The sequence below is a fragment of the Zeugodacus cucurbitae genome, chromosome 6 (assembly GCF_028554725.1).
Source record: "Zeugodacus cucurbitae isolate PBARC_wt_2022May chromosome 6, idZeuCucr1.2, whole genome shotgun sequence".
NCBI classification, from domain to species: Eukaryota; Metazoa; Arthropoda; class Insecta; order Diptera; family Tephritidae; genus Zeugodacus; species Zeugodacus cucurbitae.
Window position 1 is genome coordinate 37641821 of NC_071671.1, and position 17868 is coordinate 37659688.

At 35.8% G+C, this 17868-nt stretch overlaps 3 protein-coding genes across 18 annotated transcripts in view; 1 reads left to right on the top strand and 2 right to left on the bottom strand.

Moving 5' to 3' along the window:
• On the top strand, positions 1-17393 carry LOC105217802 (N-alpha-acetyltransferase 35, NatC auxiliary subunit homolog). 8 transcript variants are annotated; one of them, XR_008471654.1, is made up of 9 exons: positions 1-174; positions 239-626; positions 695-1265; positions 1332-1513; positions 1578-2122; positions 2191-2674; positions 2752-2900; positions 2983-3346; positions 3405-3590. XR_008471654.1 is itself a non-coding variant. In XM_054232796.1 (8 exons), the coding sequence occupies exons 1-7, from the start codon at positions 164-166 to the stop codon at positions 2890-2892; spliced, it is 2322 nt and encodes a 773-aa protein (XP_054088771.1). In that variant the 5' UTR covers positions 1-163; the 3' UTR covers positions 2893-2900; positions 7132-7250. The 8 variants fall into 8 exon arrangements, 6 of the variants coding, with proteins under 6 accessions (XP_054088771.1, XP_011191298.1, XP_054088770.1 ...); XR_008471653.1 differs by having other exon boundaries at positions 3081-3346; XM_054232796.1 differs by lacking the exons at positions 2983-3346; positions 3405-3590 and adding an exon at positions 7132-7250.
• Positions 2961-4405, bottom strand: LOC105217804 (programmed cell death protein 2). Its single transcript, XM_011192998.3, has 4 exons — positions 4092-4405; positions 3940-4034; positions 3776-3860; positions 2961-3717 (listed from the first exon to the last, which is right to left on the bottom strand). The coding sequence occupies exons 1-4, from the start codon at positions 4263-4265 to the stop codon at positions 2995-2997; spliced, it is 1077 nt and encodes a 358-aa protein (XP_011191300.2). The 5' UTR covers positions 4266-4405; the 3' UTR covers positions 2961-2994.
• Positions 17377-17868, bottom strand: part of LOC105217800 (uncharacterized) — a 12884-nt gene continuing 12392 nt past the window's right edge. For all 9 annotated transcript variants that reach the window (XM_054232799.1, XM_054232797.1, XM_011192992.3 and 6 more), the window contains exon 7: positions 17377-17858. In XM_054232799.1, the coding sequence (XP_054088774.1) occupies positions 17766-17858 (93 nt within the window). In that variant the 3' untranslated portion in view covers positions 17377-17765. The remainder of the gene's footprint in view (positions 17859-17868) is intronic.

Genomic DNA, 17868 nt, shown 5'->3' on the forward strand with positions numbered 1-17868 from the left:
CACTACCAATCTGTCATGCATTAACTTATTTTTGAAAAGCGATGTGTGCAGTACAAAATTTCTAAGTTTTTGGAGATTCTGAAAGAGAAGTTTTCAGAATTGCATTGTAATAATCGGATGACAAATACTCGTGCGGAACATTTTGATAAGTTTAATAAATGAAATGGATCCACTGTAAGTAATACGAAGTTTCCATTTATAACTCTCATCAATTAAATAAATATACATACATATATAGTGGAAATACTCCGGTCTTTCAAGCAGCTACTGCGGCTGCGGCAGCTGCTGCAGCATTACAAAATAAATCAGATGAGCTTGTAATGCCGGATTTATATGAGGCCAATCAGTGGGCAATGGAAGAAGGTAGCTTTATAGATGCTGATATGCAGCGTACTGCTCGAAACAATGAGGACACTGGCGAATATCCGCGCTACGGTTGGGTTGATATCACCAAAGTGTTTTTTGATTCATGCTCAGAGTTAAATTTGGGAGAATTAGCACAAGATATGCTCTTTGGTTTGTTCGAAGCTATGTCTGCAATTGAAATGATGGACCCAAAAATGGACGTAGGGATGGGATATAATAAACACGATGCGCCGCCTCATACTTTTGAATCAGCCGTCGAGGTAATACTCACTGCGTAACTTTATATACTTAAGTCGCTTTAATCCGCTTATAATACCTAAATATCTAGTCAGGTGCTCTGAAACTGGACAATTTTACCAATGAAGAACTAATTGGGATATTTGATGCGCTATTCGCTTGTCTTGTATCTTGGTTGGAAGGAAATTCTATGGATCAAGTTTTGTTCACCTGCCTTTATTTACACCAGCCAAGTAGTATCAAAGATAAAGCCCTTCGATATTTTTGTCATGCCATACGAATTTTAATAGTTATTATAAAGAATATAATTATTATCAGTAGTGTAAATGAAGAGGAAGATTTCCAACTTTATGGAAATTCTTCTTTATTGGCGGTTGAAGATTGCCAGCCCACTGCCGTTGCAGCTCAACTGAAAGAAGCAGAAGATGATTTAGTGCGCCTTAGCAAGACCAAACAACAACCGGAATCCACTATGGCTATTGTGCATCGTCTTCGTTTTATGCGCCACTTTTACCAATCAATTTTTCTATTCGATTTTGTAATGGCAAGTGCTCCTCAAGAGTCTAATATGAACGAAATTTACAAAAACTTGAATGCATCCCTCGAATTAATACCACAAATAAAACGGTCAATTGAAAAGGGTATACAACCAATACCAAACTGTAAGTATAAAATTCAAACATTAATAATTAATTGATTGAATTAATGCAATGTAACTTGCTTGACAGCTGATTCACCAAATCCCATTGGTTTCTCTCCTCGCATTCATGACCGTAGTCAACCACCGACTTTTCCCCGAAACGTTAAGATTCGTGATCGTCCCTCAAGTTTACTGTTTCTAGAAGATTTGGTACATCGTTTGAAGTATGCTTGTAAAATAATACGAATGCGTGATTACTACTCAGCCTTGGTAACTAACTATTATTTAACTATTATTAACTGCTTCAACTTGAAATAACCTTATTCTTCTTCAGAATTTTTTTATTGAGTTCAGCAAGAAGTCTGGACAATGTGTGCTTTCGCGGAGTGTGCTTCAGGGTTTATTCATTTCCAATCGTCGTCTGGTTTTTGGTACAATTCCAATCAAGGATTTTCTATGGGACTCAGTTCGCGCTTTTAATTCTCCGCCTATACTGAATCCAAAGCATCCCCTAATAGCGGATCTGAAGATACAAATGTACTTGGACACTTTTTTTCGGTATTGCATTAGTTTGAATACCTTCACACAATTTATTCGAATTTGCGGTTTCAATCGAGCTCGTCAGCGAGACAAATTGGCGCGATTTATAGACGGTTTTGATACCATTCAAGTGGAGGCGGCACGATTGGACTCTCACTTGACCATTTTGGCTAACGAAAAGGCGTCGGAAGGAAATGAAGCGCACGCCACTGCACTTAAACACAGCTGTCAGTTTGCGACATGGGTTTTATACAACTGTTTTCGTGCGATGATGCTTTATTTGATGTCTGGCTTTGAATTAGAACTATATTCGGTCCATGAGTTCCTATATATTTACTGGTGAGACTAACATCAAAAGTGCGCGCCATTATTTTTTCTTACATATATTTTGATTTATAACATTGCAGGTATCCATATGAATTGTTGATTGGATTCATTGTGTCTGCTTTAACGCGCACAGAAAATAACCTTCTTGTTCAGGAAGAATATGCCGAACATCAAAGTAGATTACAAGGGAGCAGCAACTCTAAGAATCGTAAACCTAAGCCAAAAAAGAACAAAAAGCAGCAGAAACCCTATAGACAAGAAATCGTTTATTATCATGCTATGTTGAGCATGTGTGGTGGGTATTACAAAGCTCTGGGAGCCTTAACAAAAGACGGTCGAATACGTCAGCCAATGCCAAAGTTCGATAATGAAGAAATTCGTTTCAACAGAAGATTTGCACCTTTTGCTACTTTAACTAGTCCGCCTCCTGTTTCCTACGCGGAATTTAATAGTATAAGAGAGCATATGATGCGACCGCCATCGTCGGAAATTTATACAATCGCCGCAAAACATTTTGATCAAACACGAATCGTTTTAGAATCCATACAAAACCCAGACCAAGAGGTAAGCTAACATAGTCATAGCACACCTGCTCTAAACACAAATTGTCAACTTCTACTCTCTTCCCATATTTTTAACAGATTTTGGATATGCTTCACGTCGCAAAAGTGAATTATGTTGTCATGAATGTTTTAGCGAAAGGACATCAAAAAGATTCGAAAACCCAACCTGATTTTGACTTCTCCAAACACCGTCATTTTCCCATTATTAAGTTGAATTGACGAAACTGGTAAGTTGCTAGAAATGCCTGTGTATGTAACGCATAACTCAGTAAGAAAAAATATATATATCGGGGAAATAAATAATTTCAGAACATTACTTTATTATTTACTTTCATTGGAAATAATATCTTGCTTTACTACATATTCGGCAACATATCCTTTGTCTGCTGGTATATTGCAACTTTTAGAACACGCATATACAGCTAATACGCCCCAATCAAGGTGGTCATCCTTCAGCAAATTAAGCATCTGTGGCATTACCTGGAACTCAAATCGACGCACACTATCACATAATTCACAATTTGGAATTTCTGGATTTTGACCGAAAGTTTGCTCTACATTTGCAATCCAAAGTGGGTTTCCTCCTCGTTTATATCTCAAAATTTGGTCTGGATCTTTGCTCACTTCTTTTTTGAATTTTCTAAAAAACTTATCATCAACTGCTTCAGATTTGGTAATATATTTATCTAGTTCAGCATCTGGTATATCTTTTAATGTGCCTGCATTTCCAGCTGCTACTAAATCCTGGTATTCTTTCAATCGACTTTCTTCCATGCTCTCTTCGTCCTTTTGTGTAGTAGATTTTTCATCTGGATCATTCGCTTCAACAACAATTTCCCATTCCGGAAATCTTATATTGGGCAATATCACGTCGATATTTTCAGAACTGCTATTATTCTCAGATGTACAAACCTTTTTGTGATGTGGCCAATGAGCACGTTGATGGCTAGCCGAGCAGTAGTTCATATTACGACACCGGCTACATGCTAAAGGCCCTAAACAACCACAAGCAAAACACAGTTTCTTTGCAATGTTAATTTCTGGCTGTTAAAAAATAATAATAATATAGAGATTTGTAGTCCAATGTAAAACTCTTAATTACCAAAGCATTTCCTTCTTCTATTGGTGGTTCTTCTGAATAGTATGAGTTTTTCCTCGGTAGTTGACTTCGATATGCACTCAAATACCTATTTTATTAAAATAATAAAATCGAAAGTGGCGTTTATATAATATAATATACAAATAGGAAACGATTTAATGTCGTACCTTGCGGAATTCGTCTCCTGACAATTGGGTGTTCGACACACAAAAACGTAAATAGTTCGATGGAAATTGTGCTCATCTTCAAATGGTGCATAAATCTGTAGTAATCAATTACTTATAAATGATAATATCTATATCTGTCGTGATTTGTTTACCTGGCATAGAAATGCTTTAGGTAACTGACATTTGTCACACAATAGCTCTTTGTTACTTGGCAATTTATCCAGGTCCAACCACGCTGGTTTTCCACCTACTTTGCTAGGAAAGTAGCGATTTGTCAGCCATACGCTATCGCGTTCTTCCGCAAAACCTAAATCTATATCATCCATAGCTAATAAAAATACAAGAATGCAATCGTGTTAATTTAGTGTAACTTGTAAATAACACAAAATTCAAATTATGCTCAATGTGGTACAAAAACTTCAAAAATTAATATTAAAGATGTCATATTGGCGATAAACTATCGATTCTATGAATGATACAACTACGATTAACAGAAAACCATTCAGCATTGCCAAGCGTATATTTTACAATAGTGGTACTCATTTAACGTCGCAATTATATAAAAATGGTAATATTGCAAATGCAACACAAGTTAAATGAGCGCTCTTTGTCAATATTATAGCAATATCAGCTGATTGTGAATTAATTTTAAGCATGCCATGAATGCCACTGAAAATGGTCTCGCATATTTGCAAGATTGTCGTAAAATAAAATGCATGTAAAAATTAACAGCTGTTTTACGATATTAGAATTTTGCAATGTTGCCATACGTTTACGATGTTAAATGAGTACCATTATTAAGTAATATAATTGAACTTTAAATTAATTATAATGCGTATTTTTTATATTCTCAAGTAAATTTATACGTATTATATAAACCACCCCTCTTCAGAATAATAGTTTCGAAAAACTAAAATCCATCACTTAAAATTTACTAACCCCGATTGGTAGTTATCACAATCAGATTGCATATTGTTTTGCAATTATGGTTACATCCTTATTAGACTATAAAATATATAACACAATACAATTACTGCTAACCGATAAGGTAAATAACTTTATCCATCATGCAGGAAAGTTACAGAAAATATTTAAGTTTCTTTTTGTTTTTTTTTTTTGAAACTGTGGCCACTTCACATGTTGGTATAAAGTGGATCGGGTGATAAATATAAAGAAATAAAGAGATCAATGTAATGCAAAAATTTTAAGTCGCGAAAGCAACAAAAGTGTTTCGGTAGAAAGTATTTCAAAAACTTAATTATATATTTATAACATTGGAGTGATTTTATTCCAAAACGGTCGTATTGTTTAAAATCGTTATATTTGTAGATTGTGTTAAATAAAAAATATAAACATGTATATGAGCAGCCGCATTCCTTTGTATTAGCTGCTGCGTCAAAAGAAAATATTTATGCAATCTAGGACGGGTGTGAATATTAATTCTCGCATAAAATCACCAAAGTGAAAAGAAATGTAGTTTGACAGAATGTAATGGAATAAAAGAATTGAAATCAGATCGAGTTGATTATTTCGGAATTATCGGCACCAGGAAGAGCTAAAAATAACAACCACCTCCGCACCTTTAGCTGGCGTGAACACTATTCGGAATATAGCATTTTTGCCCTTTGATTTGCTTTATCTTTACGAGTAAATCATGGAAAGCTTTAAAATAAAATTGCAAAAGTGCATAATATAATAATTTGTATGCAGTGATTAATCATCATTATACATACGTTAATACGATTTGTAAGTGCATTTTGACTAAACTTACATACATACATATTATACAAACATGTTATCTTCGTTCTCTGTTCCTGGTTCAATACCTTAATTACAAAAAAGTAAATAGCCAAAAATACTATTGAGAACAGCCCGCTGTCTGGGTGCATTACATATTTTTGGCCGCTGGTTTTGCCGGCAATGTGGTGATTCTAGACTTGCCCCATTTTTTTTGTTAGAAATTTGAATGGTTGCCAAAAACCGATCAAAATTTTTTTGAATAAATTCGTATATATTTAACACTTAAATAATTCTTATCTGGCTTTTGTTTTAACACAAATAACAATGACATATTTTGTTTGGATTAATACTGTTCTGAAGGTAAAATATTTGTTGTTTCCTATATTGGTATGAGTTTAAGTTATGGCAAGTGTTTGCAAAAATGTGAAATAAATATGAGTCATTCGAAGATATTTATTTTTATTGGATTTGCATATGTTACAAAATTTATTTAATATATTTAATTTAGACACTTTTAACATTATATAAAGGCGAATATACATTTCTATCATAAACAGTGTTGATAAAGCTTAGCACTATTTTTATCAATGATACAAACACATTTATAGAGATTGTATTTATAATCTAATCGTGAAATACACGCAACAGCAAGGCTTTGTGTAAAAAAAATGAAAAAATAAAATACGGTCAACATTTTTTTTTTGCAATTTGTACTCAAGTTTTACCCTCTATATTATTTAAATCTTCTTTATTAATCGTTCACATTACTCCTTAGTTGAGCATAAGTAATGTAAGAAATAAGAACGAGGTACTTCCCCGAAGTTCTCCAGCCACATTCATAAATTCTTTGTCTGCCTTTCCAGTTCTTTTTTGCACTAGTTATAAAACAAAATTGACTTTGTCAGGGGATGTTTAAATAAGCTCAATGTGTTTTGGAATCAGTAGTTTTTCAAGATCGAAAGCAAATTTGTATTTTCGGTATTAAAGGTGAGCAGCTTGTGTGGAAATCCGCAGTAAAATATGGTGGAAGTAGATTTATGTATATTTGGCATTCAAAAACGACATAAACACAAACTATTCTTTTGTAATTATTTTACTTTATTTCAACGATAGAATAAAATAAAATTTAAAGAAATGATGAATAGTGTACTAGGTTTATTGTAAGAAAATACTAAAGTTATATCAACTAAATTTAATCGTAATACTCCTTAGAATTATATGGTTCTTTAAATCGCATACCTTAGTAACTACTAAATCTTAGATTGCTTTATCCAGTATAGGATACTCACGTCACAGTTTGAATTTTATAATTATACAAAGTATATGAGTATGAATATTTCAGCGAAGGAAAAATTTCACCAAAATATAATGAAAATAAAAATGTCTATATTGTGTTGAAACAAAATAAACCTTGGACAGTATATTTGAACATTCCCATTGTATGTCTTTTAGGAGAACATAAATATATTACAATGTCTGACTTTATGCCACGCGATATGCTTCCTGATTTATGGGACGAAATCCTTAAACGCCATTGGACATATTTGGACACCGATGGAAGCATTCAAAAGATTGAAGAAGGAAAAAAGCTAGAAAGTAAATTTTATATAAAATTATTTTGAGATATAAGATAATAAAGTTTTTTAAACATATTTGTAGATTGTCTTAAGGAGTTTCTATGCATTGTGACTCATGATCGGAAATTTTTTTTACCGGAAACAGATCATGTGCTGAGGAAATCGATACGGAAGATGGACGAGTTCAATGCGTATAAGGCAATCATCGGATTTAGATCAATCAGTAATTATGCCAATAATTTATTTACAAAGCCCTGGCGAAAAGAGTATCGAGTTTTAAAGGTTCGTCTTAAAAACATTTATAGTTTATTGTTTATCGAAACGTTCCATTTTCGTTCAGATGTATTCAGGTTTCTATCAACATGAAATCAAATCGAATTTGTTAGATGCTGAAAAACTCTTCGAAGCTATGGGCTACAGGCAGGTTTCGGAAGAGATTCTCGTATTGGATGGCCCCATTTGTCCTGACCAAGTGACAAATGTATCACGTGATGCAATGGCCGCTTATGTCGAATGTCAAATAATGGAACACATTTATTCAGGTCTCCTTGCGCTTGGGATTACTTGTTCTTGGCAAGATATATTTCATTACCGAGAGAAGTTTATTGGTAAGCCCAAATTTTTATTCACTTAATACCAATTGAAAATTTAGAAATTTAACTGTAAAAAAACCCTTAGGCGGAACTTCGCAAGCGATCAACGGTTTGGGTTATGTCATTCAAGAAAAACAAATGCGAAAGGAAAAACTCATAAATATTGGTAAGTGGGGGATCAGCGTTAGCCTTACATTTCAACAGATACAATATTTACGTGTTCTTCTGCAGATAACTGTTATGCAAGTATTCAACAATCACCGCAAACATTTACGACACCGGAGTGTGCAAATTGTTCGATTTATAATCGCATACCTCCACAATCACAATATGGAATACACAGCGACAACCACGGAACTTGCACTATTCATGGAAACAATGGAAACAGTAAGATGCCTTCATATCCAATAGCTGGATACCAGCAACCACATCAAGTTGGGTATGGATTGTCCTCAGCTGGTATGCAACACTCTCGAAGTTTGGAGCACTACAGTGAACCGGTGCCACAGTTGCCACATAGACATTCATTTGACCATCAACAAAAGGGTTGCACGGCGCATCATTACAAACCTTCACATCAACTACCATCGCATCATGTTTACGAATCACCTTATGATTGCTTAGATGGAGCCAGTATGGGTGGAAGTAGTGTTTCTTATGCGGCCGTTGTTGCGTCAGGTGGTGGTTCAAATAACGCAATTAACAATTGTGGCATGAACTCGGCTTATTCGCATCCCTACAACGTTTCAGGCAACCGTTATCCACTCCCGTACAATATTTCCAATCAGTTGAATACGCAGTACGTGACTTCTAATGTCACTTGTAATGGTATTAAGAATGATCCCTACAATAATACGGATAACAGCGGCTACGCATCCGTGTCAAAGCCGCACAACTACAACTACCAACAGCCGCCGTTGCCACCCATCCGCCAATCGTCCGTAGTGGCTGGTGGCAAAGATTTTCATGCGTACCGGCAACGTTCCTTTCCACCAGACCAACAATTGATCGAATTTGATGATCGTGCTCCATTAAAATCACACGATTTCCATGCTCAACTACACGCATTACCACATTGTAACGCATTCGATTATGATCGGGAACGAAATCTCGACCAGCAGCGGCGCTTTAGTCGAGGCGCGAACATCCCAACAACTTATACGCAGCCGAAAGATATTATGACGGACCATCAATATGTATCGCATGCAGGCGTGGTATCCGCTGCTCAGTATCCCTCTTCGGACGACATGTATGGAAACTATGCTTACGCACGACCATTGCCGAAAGCTGAACGTTTAAAAAACAACTCGTCGGCTAATATTTCAACGAAACAGGAAAGAAATTCGAATGTAATGGTAAGAAAAATGAATCGAAGTAATCAGTATGAGTGTGTGCATTATTTCAGTGAGTTATTTCAGAAAATAAACTCGTAAAGTAAACCTCTTATTAGATAACTCCTATCAATGCTAAATCCCCTGATTTTTATCCTACACCTTTTATAATATTTTTGAATGATTGTCCCGAAAGCATTATTCTTATATAGCTTCTTTGAGTTCAATTAATTACTTCTCTAGATATCATTCCGCATATGCTAAGACCTGGCTAACGGGAAATTATACTAACATATATTTCATTTAGGATGTTCTCGACAATAATGATAAACATTTGCAACTACAGCAAATGGAAATGAAGGACAATGCAGCGACGTTGAAAGGAATGACTGGCGGTGGTAGCAAAAGGAAAATATCATCGCATACCAACGAAGTGTCTGATTTAAGTTATGGATCAAATTTCGATGATTTCGAAACAGTGGATCACGGAGAGCAACGTTCCCCGACTCAAGCATCTAAGAACCAAGATGGAGTTGGTTCTTATGAATCGTGGAGTTACGTTTTCCAAAATTTGGAGCGAGCCGGCTATTCAAAAGATCTAGATGAACGAGGTGATCTTCTAGTTCAGGGTTTGAATTTAGATTCAATGAATTTGTCAAATGGCGGAGGAGGAAGCAGTAGCGGTCCTAAAACCAACGTGGAGAAGCGGCGGTCAAATCAAGTGGATGCGACAAAGTCCGGACGACATACTAATAATGAACAAAATGTAGCACCTTTACTGGATAAATCAGGTACATCGACTGCGGTGCGTGAAGGTGAGAAACGTGACGAGAAGAAGTCGGGCGTGGGTTGTAATAAACAAGAAAAATCCATATTAAAACCGCAGCTGGTGAAGAAAACAAAATCGGGCTTAAAGCACGTCGTTCCAACTCCAGCGTATGACAATAATAATAGTAATAACGAAAAACCATCGGAGAGAAACATTCGGCCAAAGACTCGAAAGCCATCTGCCGCAGTGTTGGCGAACACACAGCCGGCCTTAATCGGTCAGAATGAATGGAGTTGCCGTTTCTGCACATTTATTAATCCAGACTCCAGACGGGTTTGTGAGATTTGTTGTCGCAGCAAAGATTTAAATCCGGAAGCGGTCGTGTCTCACACACCCACTTGTGTTTAATTGCCTTTCTGTTAAGCCTCTAACAAAAACAAAAACATTTAGTCGAATTAATATGAATTTTATTTATAACTTGACTATGTATGCTTCAATTTATAATGTAATCGGTTTAAGTATATTACACAATGAAAAACTTTAGCCAAATCTACGCCGAGTTTTAAATATTGTTTTTGATTTAATGAGAAGTAAACCGAGTAGTTGTTATTTTTATAGTAGTTTCCATAAATTAAGTTATGGTAATGAGTGGATGAACCCTAAGTATTTCTGTGTTATATTTATTCATAATTGCAATTTTTATCCATTGTTGAACTTATATGTACGTAAATATTGTTAAAAATTATTCACATTGGAAGTGGAAACAATCAATGATTTAGTATCTTAGTTCCCATTATGTGCCTCCTGATATATTGATTCACAAACAGCTAATCACAAAATTTAAACTACGAATTTGAGTGTGAAATTTAAATATTTAACGAATTATAATAAAAAACCTGTATATATTATGACCTAATACAAACATATATATCTACAAACATATGTATATACAAAAGTAATGAATTAAACAAACAGAACTACATACTTATACATACATACATATTTTATAATTATTTAAGCAACTTAGAAATGTGAAATTGAAGAAGACAGTAATTAACTACCATATATAACAATTAAAGCTACGGCTTGATAGATATCGGCTGACAAGACTCCTGGCAAAGGGATTGGACTGTTTTCACGATAATTTTTTATCGCGTTTTATATTGGTGTTTATTTAAAGAGACGGTGTCTCGTCACCCTTGAAATTATATTATATAAAGGGAGTTAGATCATTTTATGTAAGATCTCGTTGGGGTTACATCAGCAGTTTTAAACACCAATAAACGGTACATAGAAAATAAATTAAATAGTGAATTAACAATATAAATAATTAATTTAAGAATCAATTAATTCTTTATAGATCGTTTGTTGGTGTTGATAGATTTTTATTAAATTAAATCCGTTGTCGAAGATTTATTTGTTCATTGCTCTTGGGATGGTAAGCAATCGGCAACTTTTCTCAGGAATCTCCACGCCGGAGCGAATTTTTGCAGATATCATGTATCGGTATGGCTCAGCTCGTAGTTTCAAAATTTACCTGTCTCCACTGAGAACTAGATTTATGTAATTCCTTATAATTTATAAAATCGCCGTCTAAATAAGCGACTTATGATAAACATTACATTATATAACAGAATACTGAGAAAGCGAGTAGCGGGTTTGTAGGCAAGTTGTGTGCTGGGATGAAAATGAATTTCTCGAAAGTAAGAAAATATTTTCCACGAATTATTAACGGATGTGGAAAATACATGCTTTTATAACTATAGATACACACAGATATGTAAATAATTGTTTTGGCCGTGAGCCTTAAAGTCATAAATTTGTTGAATTTGAATTGGTCTAAGGACAGAACTGAGAATTACCATATACTAAATCATATTTAAATATGTGTGTATATCGTTTATATTATAATCGAAAGACGTTTCAGTTTTAATCTATTATATATTATATTTATCCATTATTTGTGTTGTACTTAATATGGTTAATCATTCATAATATGTAATTACAAATAAAAATTATAGCAAATCTATAATATATTACTAAACAATATAAAATAAAACAAGTAAAAGTATGTTCCATTTACCTGACACAAATTATTCAAACTTGTTGGTATTTTTTGGTATATGAGTTCGAAAAACTATTCTTCGAATTGTTTATATCTTTACTCTCAAAGCTAACGGTGAATTAGGGGAAATTCAAATGAAATTAATTAATTAATTTTTATTTTCGGGGATTGTTGTTGTAACGCTTATCTAAACCTGCTTGAAATGTCAAGCACAAATCAATTGTCATCGAAGTCATCTAATTGGAGGCCTAGGAAACGAGCTGTTTCGATAGGTTCGGGCCAAATGAAAAGGGGTATTAGATGGGTGGAGCTAATTCGGCATGCAAAGAGGTGGTTAGTGTCATGTGGGACATATGTTGGATATGTCTGGGTTTAGCCTGGATAAGTAAGATAAATAAGATTAATCTGTTTTTATAATCCTAGCAGAAACTGTTTGAAGAGCATTTAATCGTTGTGTATGTAAATGCTCTACCGGACACATCAAGACACAACCTGGGACTGACAAGTCTGAAGCTTCTTTATATGCGTCACACTACCTGCCGTTGTTGTTGTAGTAACGGTTATCTATCCCTGCCGGAAAGGACAGCATAAATCTAGTTGTCATCGAGGTCATCTAACGGGAGGCCCAGGAAACGTGCTATTTCGACAGGGTTGGACCAAAGGGAAAGGGATGTTAGATGAGTAGGGTTCGTTGGGAATGCAAAAAGGTGGTTAGTGTCATGCGGGCACTTATTGCTTGCAGGACATGTATTTGGTGTGTCGGGGTTCAGTCTGGATAAGTAGGAGTTTAACCTGCTACAATATCCAGATCAAAGTTGCACAAACTACGTGCCGTCGACTATATAGGTGCGGCAAGGTTACTTTCTCCTTTCCCCATGTGCTGCCGTTTAGCGACTTTCGGATATTGTTGCGGCTCTGTGCCTGCGTAAGAATTGTGGTCGTGTCCAGAGTGAAAGACTACAAGCTGTTCAAGGTAAGACCCAGAATTAGACCAGTTGGGGAATATGGTCGTTGAAGATTTAGTAGGGGAGAGTGTTAGTTGCTAGCAGTAAATAAGCGAGAAAGGTCGAGAATATAGGAGTCAACTTTCAAACACATGTAATTGATTGTATTGATCGTCATGTCGCCGTCTATTACACAATATGGTACTGTGTTGTGTAATATGAAGCCTGGGACTCCACCACTGTCTCATTCGTAATCCTTACGTATAACGTTGAAATCGGCACAGCTAAGAAAATCTTACCTGTCGTTTAGCTTGGCCCCAGTCGAAACTTTAATGCCCTCGACTGAAATATTTAGGTCCAGACCAGTTGGGGAATATGATCGCTGAAGATTTAGTAGGGGATAGTGTTGGCTGCTAGCAGTAAATAAGCGAGAAAGATCGAAAAGATAGGCGTCAACTTTCGAACACATGTAATTGATTGCATTGATCGTCATGTCGCCGTCGATTAGACAATATTGTACTGTGTTATGTAATATGAAGGCTAGGGCTCCACCACTGTCTCATTCGTAATCCTTACGCATAACGTTGAAATCGTCACAGCTAGGAAGATCTTAGCGACCGTTTAGCTTCTTAGACCGCAGCTATCCCCGCCCATTTAATAAACTATACTATCCATTAAATAACTATCCTTAATTTTACCTGGAGTCCGTTGCAGTTGAATGGAAATATCAACGTCTGTTTCGATTGGCTAGTATTGATTCTGGGTCGAGGAAATGATATGCATGTGTTGGTTGCTACTGTTGCAATCCCCGCGGGGTAGTTGTTGCACTAGGGTTATGTTTGGCGACATTGTTTGACGTTGTTGCGAAAGGTACAAATACCGGAACACGTCCGAAAAATGACACCAGCCAGAGCACACTTGACTGGTGCGATATTCCGGCGTTTTACGGTCTGACGCACGGAACAGACGGTGCGAGAAACCAGAAGTTGGCTTGTGAATCTCGCACGGCGATTGGGGCGGAATGAAGGTTGGGGAGGGGTTTGAACAAACTGGGAGGCATGCTGCCTAGAGTGCCGGGGGATCGCTAAGGTCCTTTGTTGGTCCCTCTTTGTATGTAACGGTGTGTGTACTCAAACTCGATGGTAATTGGTAATAAAATCCTGGTCAATTCCGGTACCACAGAACCCGCAGTGCCCTCTAAGTATCGCAGCATCCTTCTCTTAAGTCTGAGGTATGCTCCAATCAAAAACTTATTTCTGATAACACGGCACACAGTTGCATTGGAAAATCATAGGCAGAAAGACTTGAGTTCGAAAAGCTTAAGATGTTATCTAACAACAGCGCCGTCCGAAAATTTTAGCCTGCTTTTGTAAAGGCAGAAATGGAAATCTCATAACAGACACCCAGAGTACAAGCAATCAACTGTGACGACCTTATCGTCCCGTCACTCGACCAAGACGAGATTAAAATAGCTGTATGATGGTTTAATAACAAGAAAGCCTCAGAGACCGATGGATTATCGACTGAGCTGTTTAAAGTCGGCGGCGAGGAGATCATCTTTTTTTCGCTTTGGATAGCACTGATAGGTACATTTGGTATCCCGGCACAATTCCAATTTTTTTTGCGGCTCGATCTGAAGGTTGATCTGAAGGTATGAGTTTTGTGTAATCTTGGGTTTTTTATTGCACTTTAACTTGCGCGGGCTTCTGTCAAAGATAACTTCTATGTTCGTGTTGTTCACCTATTTTCTTTCTATGTTGTTGATAAGCGAAGTTGGGGCGGTTTATCTCCTCTGCATTACCTATCTATTACTTTTTGGAGAGTAATGCAGAGGAGTATTTGTTTGAACTAAACAATGACGTTGGTGGCATAACCGTACTATTCTAAAAGGACAATGCTACCGGGAAGCCGATGACATTGATATCATAGGCCTTAAGAGAAGAATCGTCAGAGCAACCGTTTCCAGACTATAAAAAGAAGCGAAAAAAATTGGTCTTGTGGTAAACGATGGCAAGACAAAGTACCTTGAGGACACACACGAAGATTTCTTCTGTATTGGGACTACGTCACTGTTAGCAGCTATAAATATATATATATATGTATATTGTATATATATATAAAGGAAAGTACTTTTTAAATACCACCAACAATTTAAGCCCAGGCATCAAGCGTAGAATAAATTTTGCAAACTGGTTCTTGGGATCAGTAGACAAATGACGAAATTACCCTAATAAGTCTTTTATCGTTCTCGTCCAATTATACGGCGCAGAAACAGAGACGATGACAAACCGATCCGCAAGAACAGAGAAATTGGAATCATGAACTTTACGATCTTTATGCTAACATTGATAAAGTTCAGCGGATAAAAATCCAACAAATGTGCTGGGTGGGACATGTCGTGCGCATGGAAGATGATGCCCCAGCGAAGAGCTCCTTCGATTCGAGTCCGATGGGTAAACAACGGCAGCAAGGACGCCCACGCATTCAAATCTACCCTTGGGATGTACAACTGGTGTGACTTCTCAAAGGATAGTTGGAATTCCGATATTATCGACAAAAACTTAATCGTTGAAAACATTTTTATATGAGCTATCGCTCATTTCGGATTTCAGTTCCAGCAACGACTATCTAACATGAGGTTAATTAAATAATTTTGTTTATGGAGATCCGAAATGAATACCAACAGACACAGACAGCCATGCACACATGATCGTTTCGAGTATATTACTACTGAGTGCCAGCTCCTGAAAAGAAAACACTTTCCACATGTATCTATAATTGTAGTTTCACAATTAGGAGAAATATCATCCAAATTGGCTTTGTTATAGTGTCATTGAGTCTACTCTCAAATGACACCTGACTTTACCACAGGTGTCTTTAAAATGCTGTTAAATCAACACGTCAGGATACGATATCCCGCGTCAAGCACAATGGCGATTTAATATTATATAAATTACAATTTTAAATAGACCTTACAGATCAGAAAAATCTAATTTTTTTTTGAGACGAACATACCATACCAACATACACATAGTTCATTGTAATATATTATTTCTGATTAAAAGAGTCCAAGTCCTTTTTTACACATTTTATTTATACATTTAAGTATGTGTTGCAGTTATAACGCACAAATATAACAAATTTCTGAATGCTTGATACACAAACAACTCCAATAATTAAACGACATGTGTATGTATATTTAAAATAAGAAATATAATCTGTTTTTTATGTTGGATTAAAAATACATAGCAGTTTATGTGTAACCGTTAATTTCGGTTTTTAGAGAAACCATCATCATTTAGTAGAAACCGTTATCAAAACAACAAACTTTTGTTACAAATCGCGGATTATGTGCTCACGAGCAAAAATACTCATGTTTTAGATGCGTTCGGAGCAAAAACTTAGTACAAGCAATGTGCGCGAGGTTAAAAATAAAATGTGAATAGGTTAAAAAATTCCTCTTGCCTCCTGAATATGTTTCTATTTCTCAAGTATACCAACAACACATTCAAATTGGGGGCAATCTAAATTAGTATATTGTAGGCGCCTTCCCGTTATATATTTTTCCAATACTACACAGAGTGTTCACTACGGTATAACGGTGTTTTCGCCGACTAAACAGTAATAAGGCTTCTTTATAATAGCAATGTCTTCCAACTGCTTGCTTATGATTACTTAATGTACTATATAGTTACAATTTATGTTGCTGAATCGCGATGAGTTTTAAACTCTCGATTAATATTTATTTTTTGTTTTTGCAGAACAAATTCCTTGTATTTGAATATGAAATTGTTTTTGAATAACAGTCTATCTTTAATATGTACCTTCTGCACCAATCAAAAGGTATAGAACACTCTTCACTAATATTCGAAATGGGCGAAATAACCAATGATTCAAAACATAAAAAATGTTTACTTCGTCAATGCCGAAGGAATACCCGAGTTAAATTAGATTATAATATTTCGTTCCATCACTTCTTAAAACTTCCTTAAAGTTTTTACCCAATTGTTTTTTATAAAACACGCCAGTATTTCAAAGTACTGTGCGATGTTACCAAAGTTGGTGTTGCATTTTCAAGTCTTGCCCATGAAGGGTATAAAAACAGAAACATTTAAACAATTTATACTTAATAGTTTTGTTTTCATATGACCGGGTAAAAATATCAAAAATTCAGTCTGTTAAATAAAGGGAAACATGTAGGGGTTCTTTAGCCAAATCTAGAGTTAGTAGAGGACATAGCTACAACTATTTGCTATAAATACACCTGATCCGTTTTGTGTGAGGAATTTTATAAGGGATTTTATAAGAAGTCATTAAAATTATTAAAAAATAAAAAAAGGTTGGTTCAACTTAAAAGGAAGAGAGTTTTGTATTTAACCACAAGAACAAGATCAGGCATATGCGTACATACATATATACAAGTTTTCTCCTAAATCTGCTTTAACATATGTACTTCTACGAAATTGGTTCTTTATATAATTTTTTATCAGTGCATTTTTTTTTGTTTCAAGGAAACTGTGCGACAATGTTTCAACTACAACATTTAGTTTTGAATATTCAATGCATCTTCGTTTCGTTTATTTGTGTGTATGCGTGTATGTGCCTAAACAGCTGTAAGAGCCTTAAAGCAAATAATGTTGCATTCACATTATTCATTATTTAACTAATTAGCTATACATATGAAGACGCTTCCAACGACTCCACTGCCGTTTTCCAATGAACTAGAAACATATGTATGTCTAAATATGTTAAGACCTCACATTCAATTCGTAACCTTCATAGTATCTACTCGCCTAAAATTTCGCGTTTAGAGGATGTTGCAAGCGGAACCGTGCATTACTTCACTGATAAACATCGGTGTGCCCGCACCCAGTCCGCCATCTGTTTTCTGGTGCTCATTCTGTATGTCA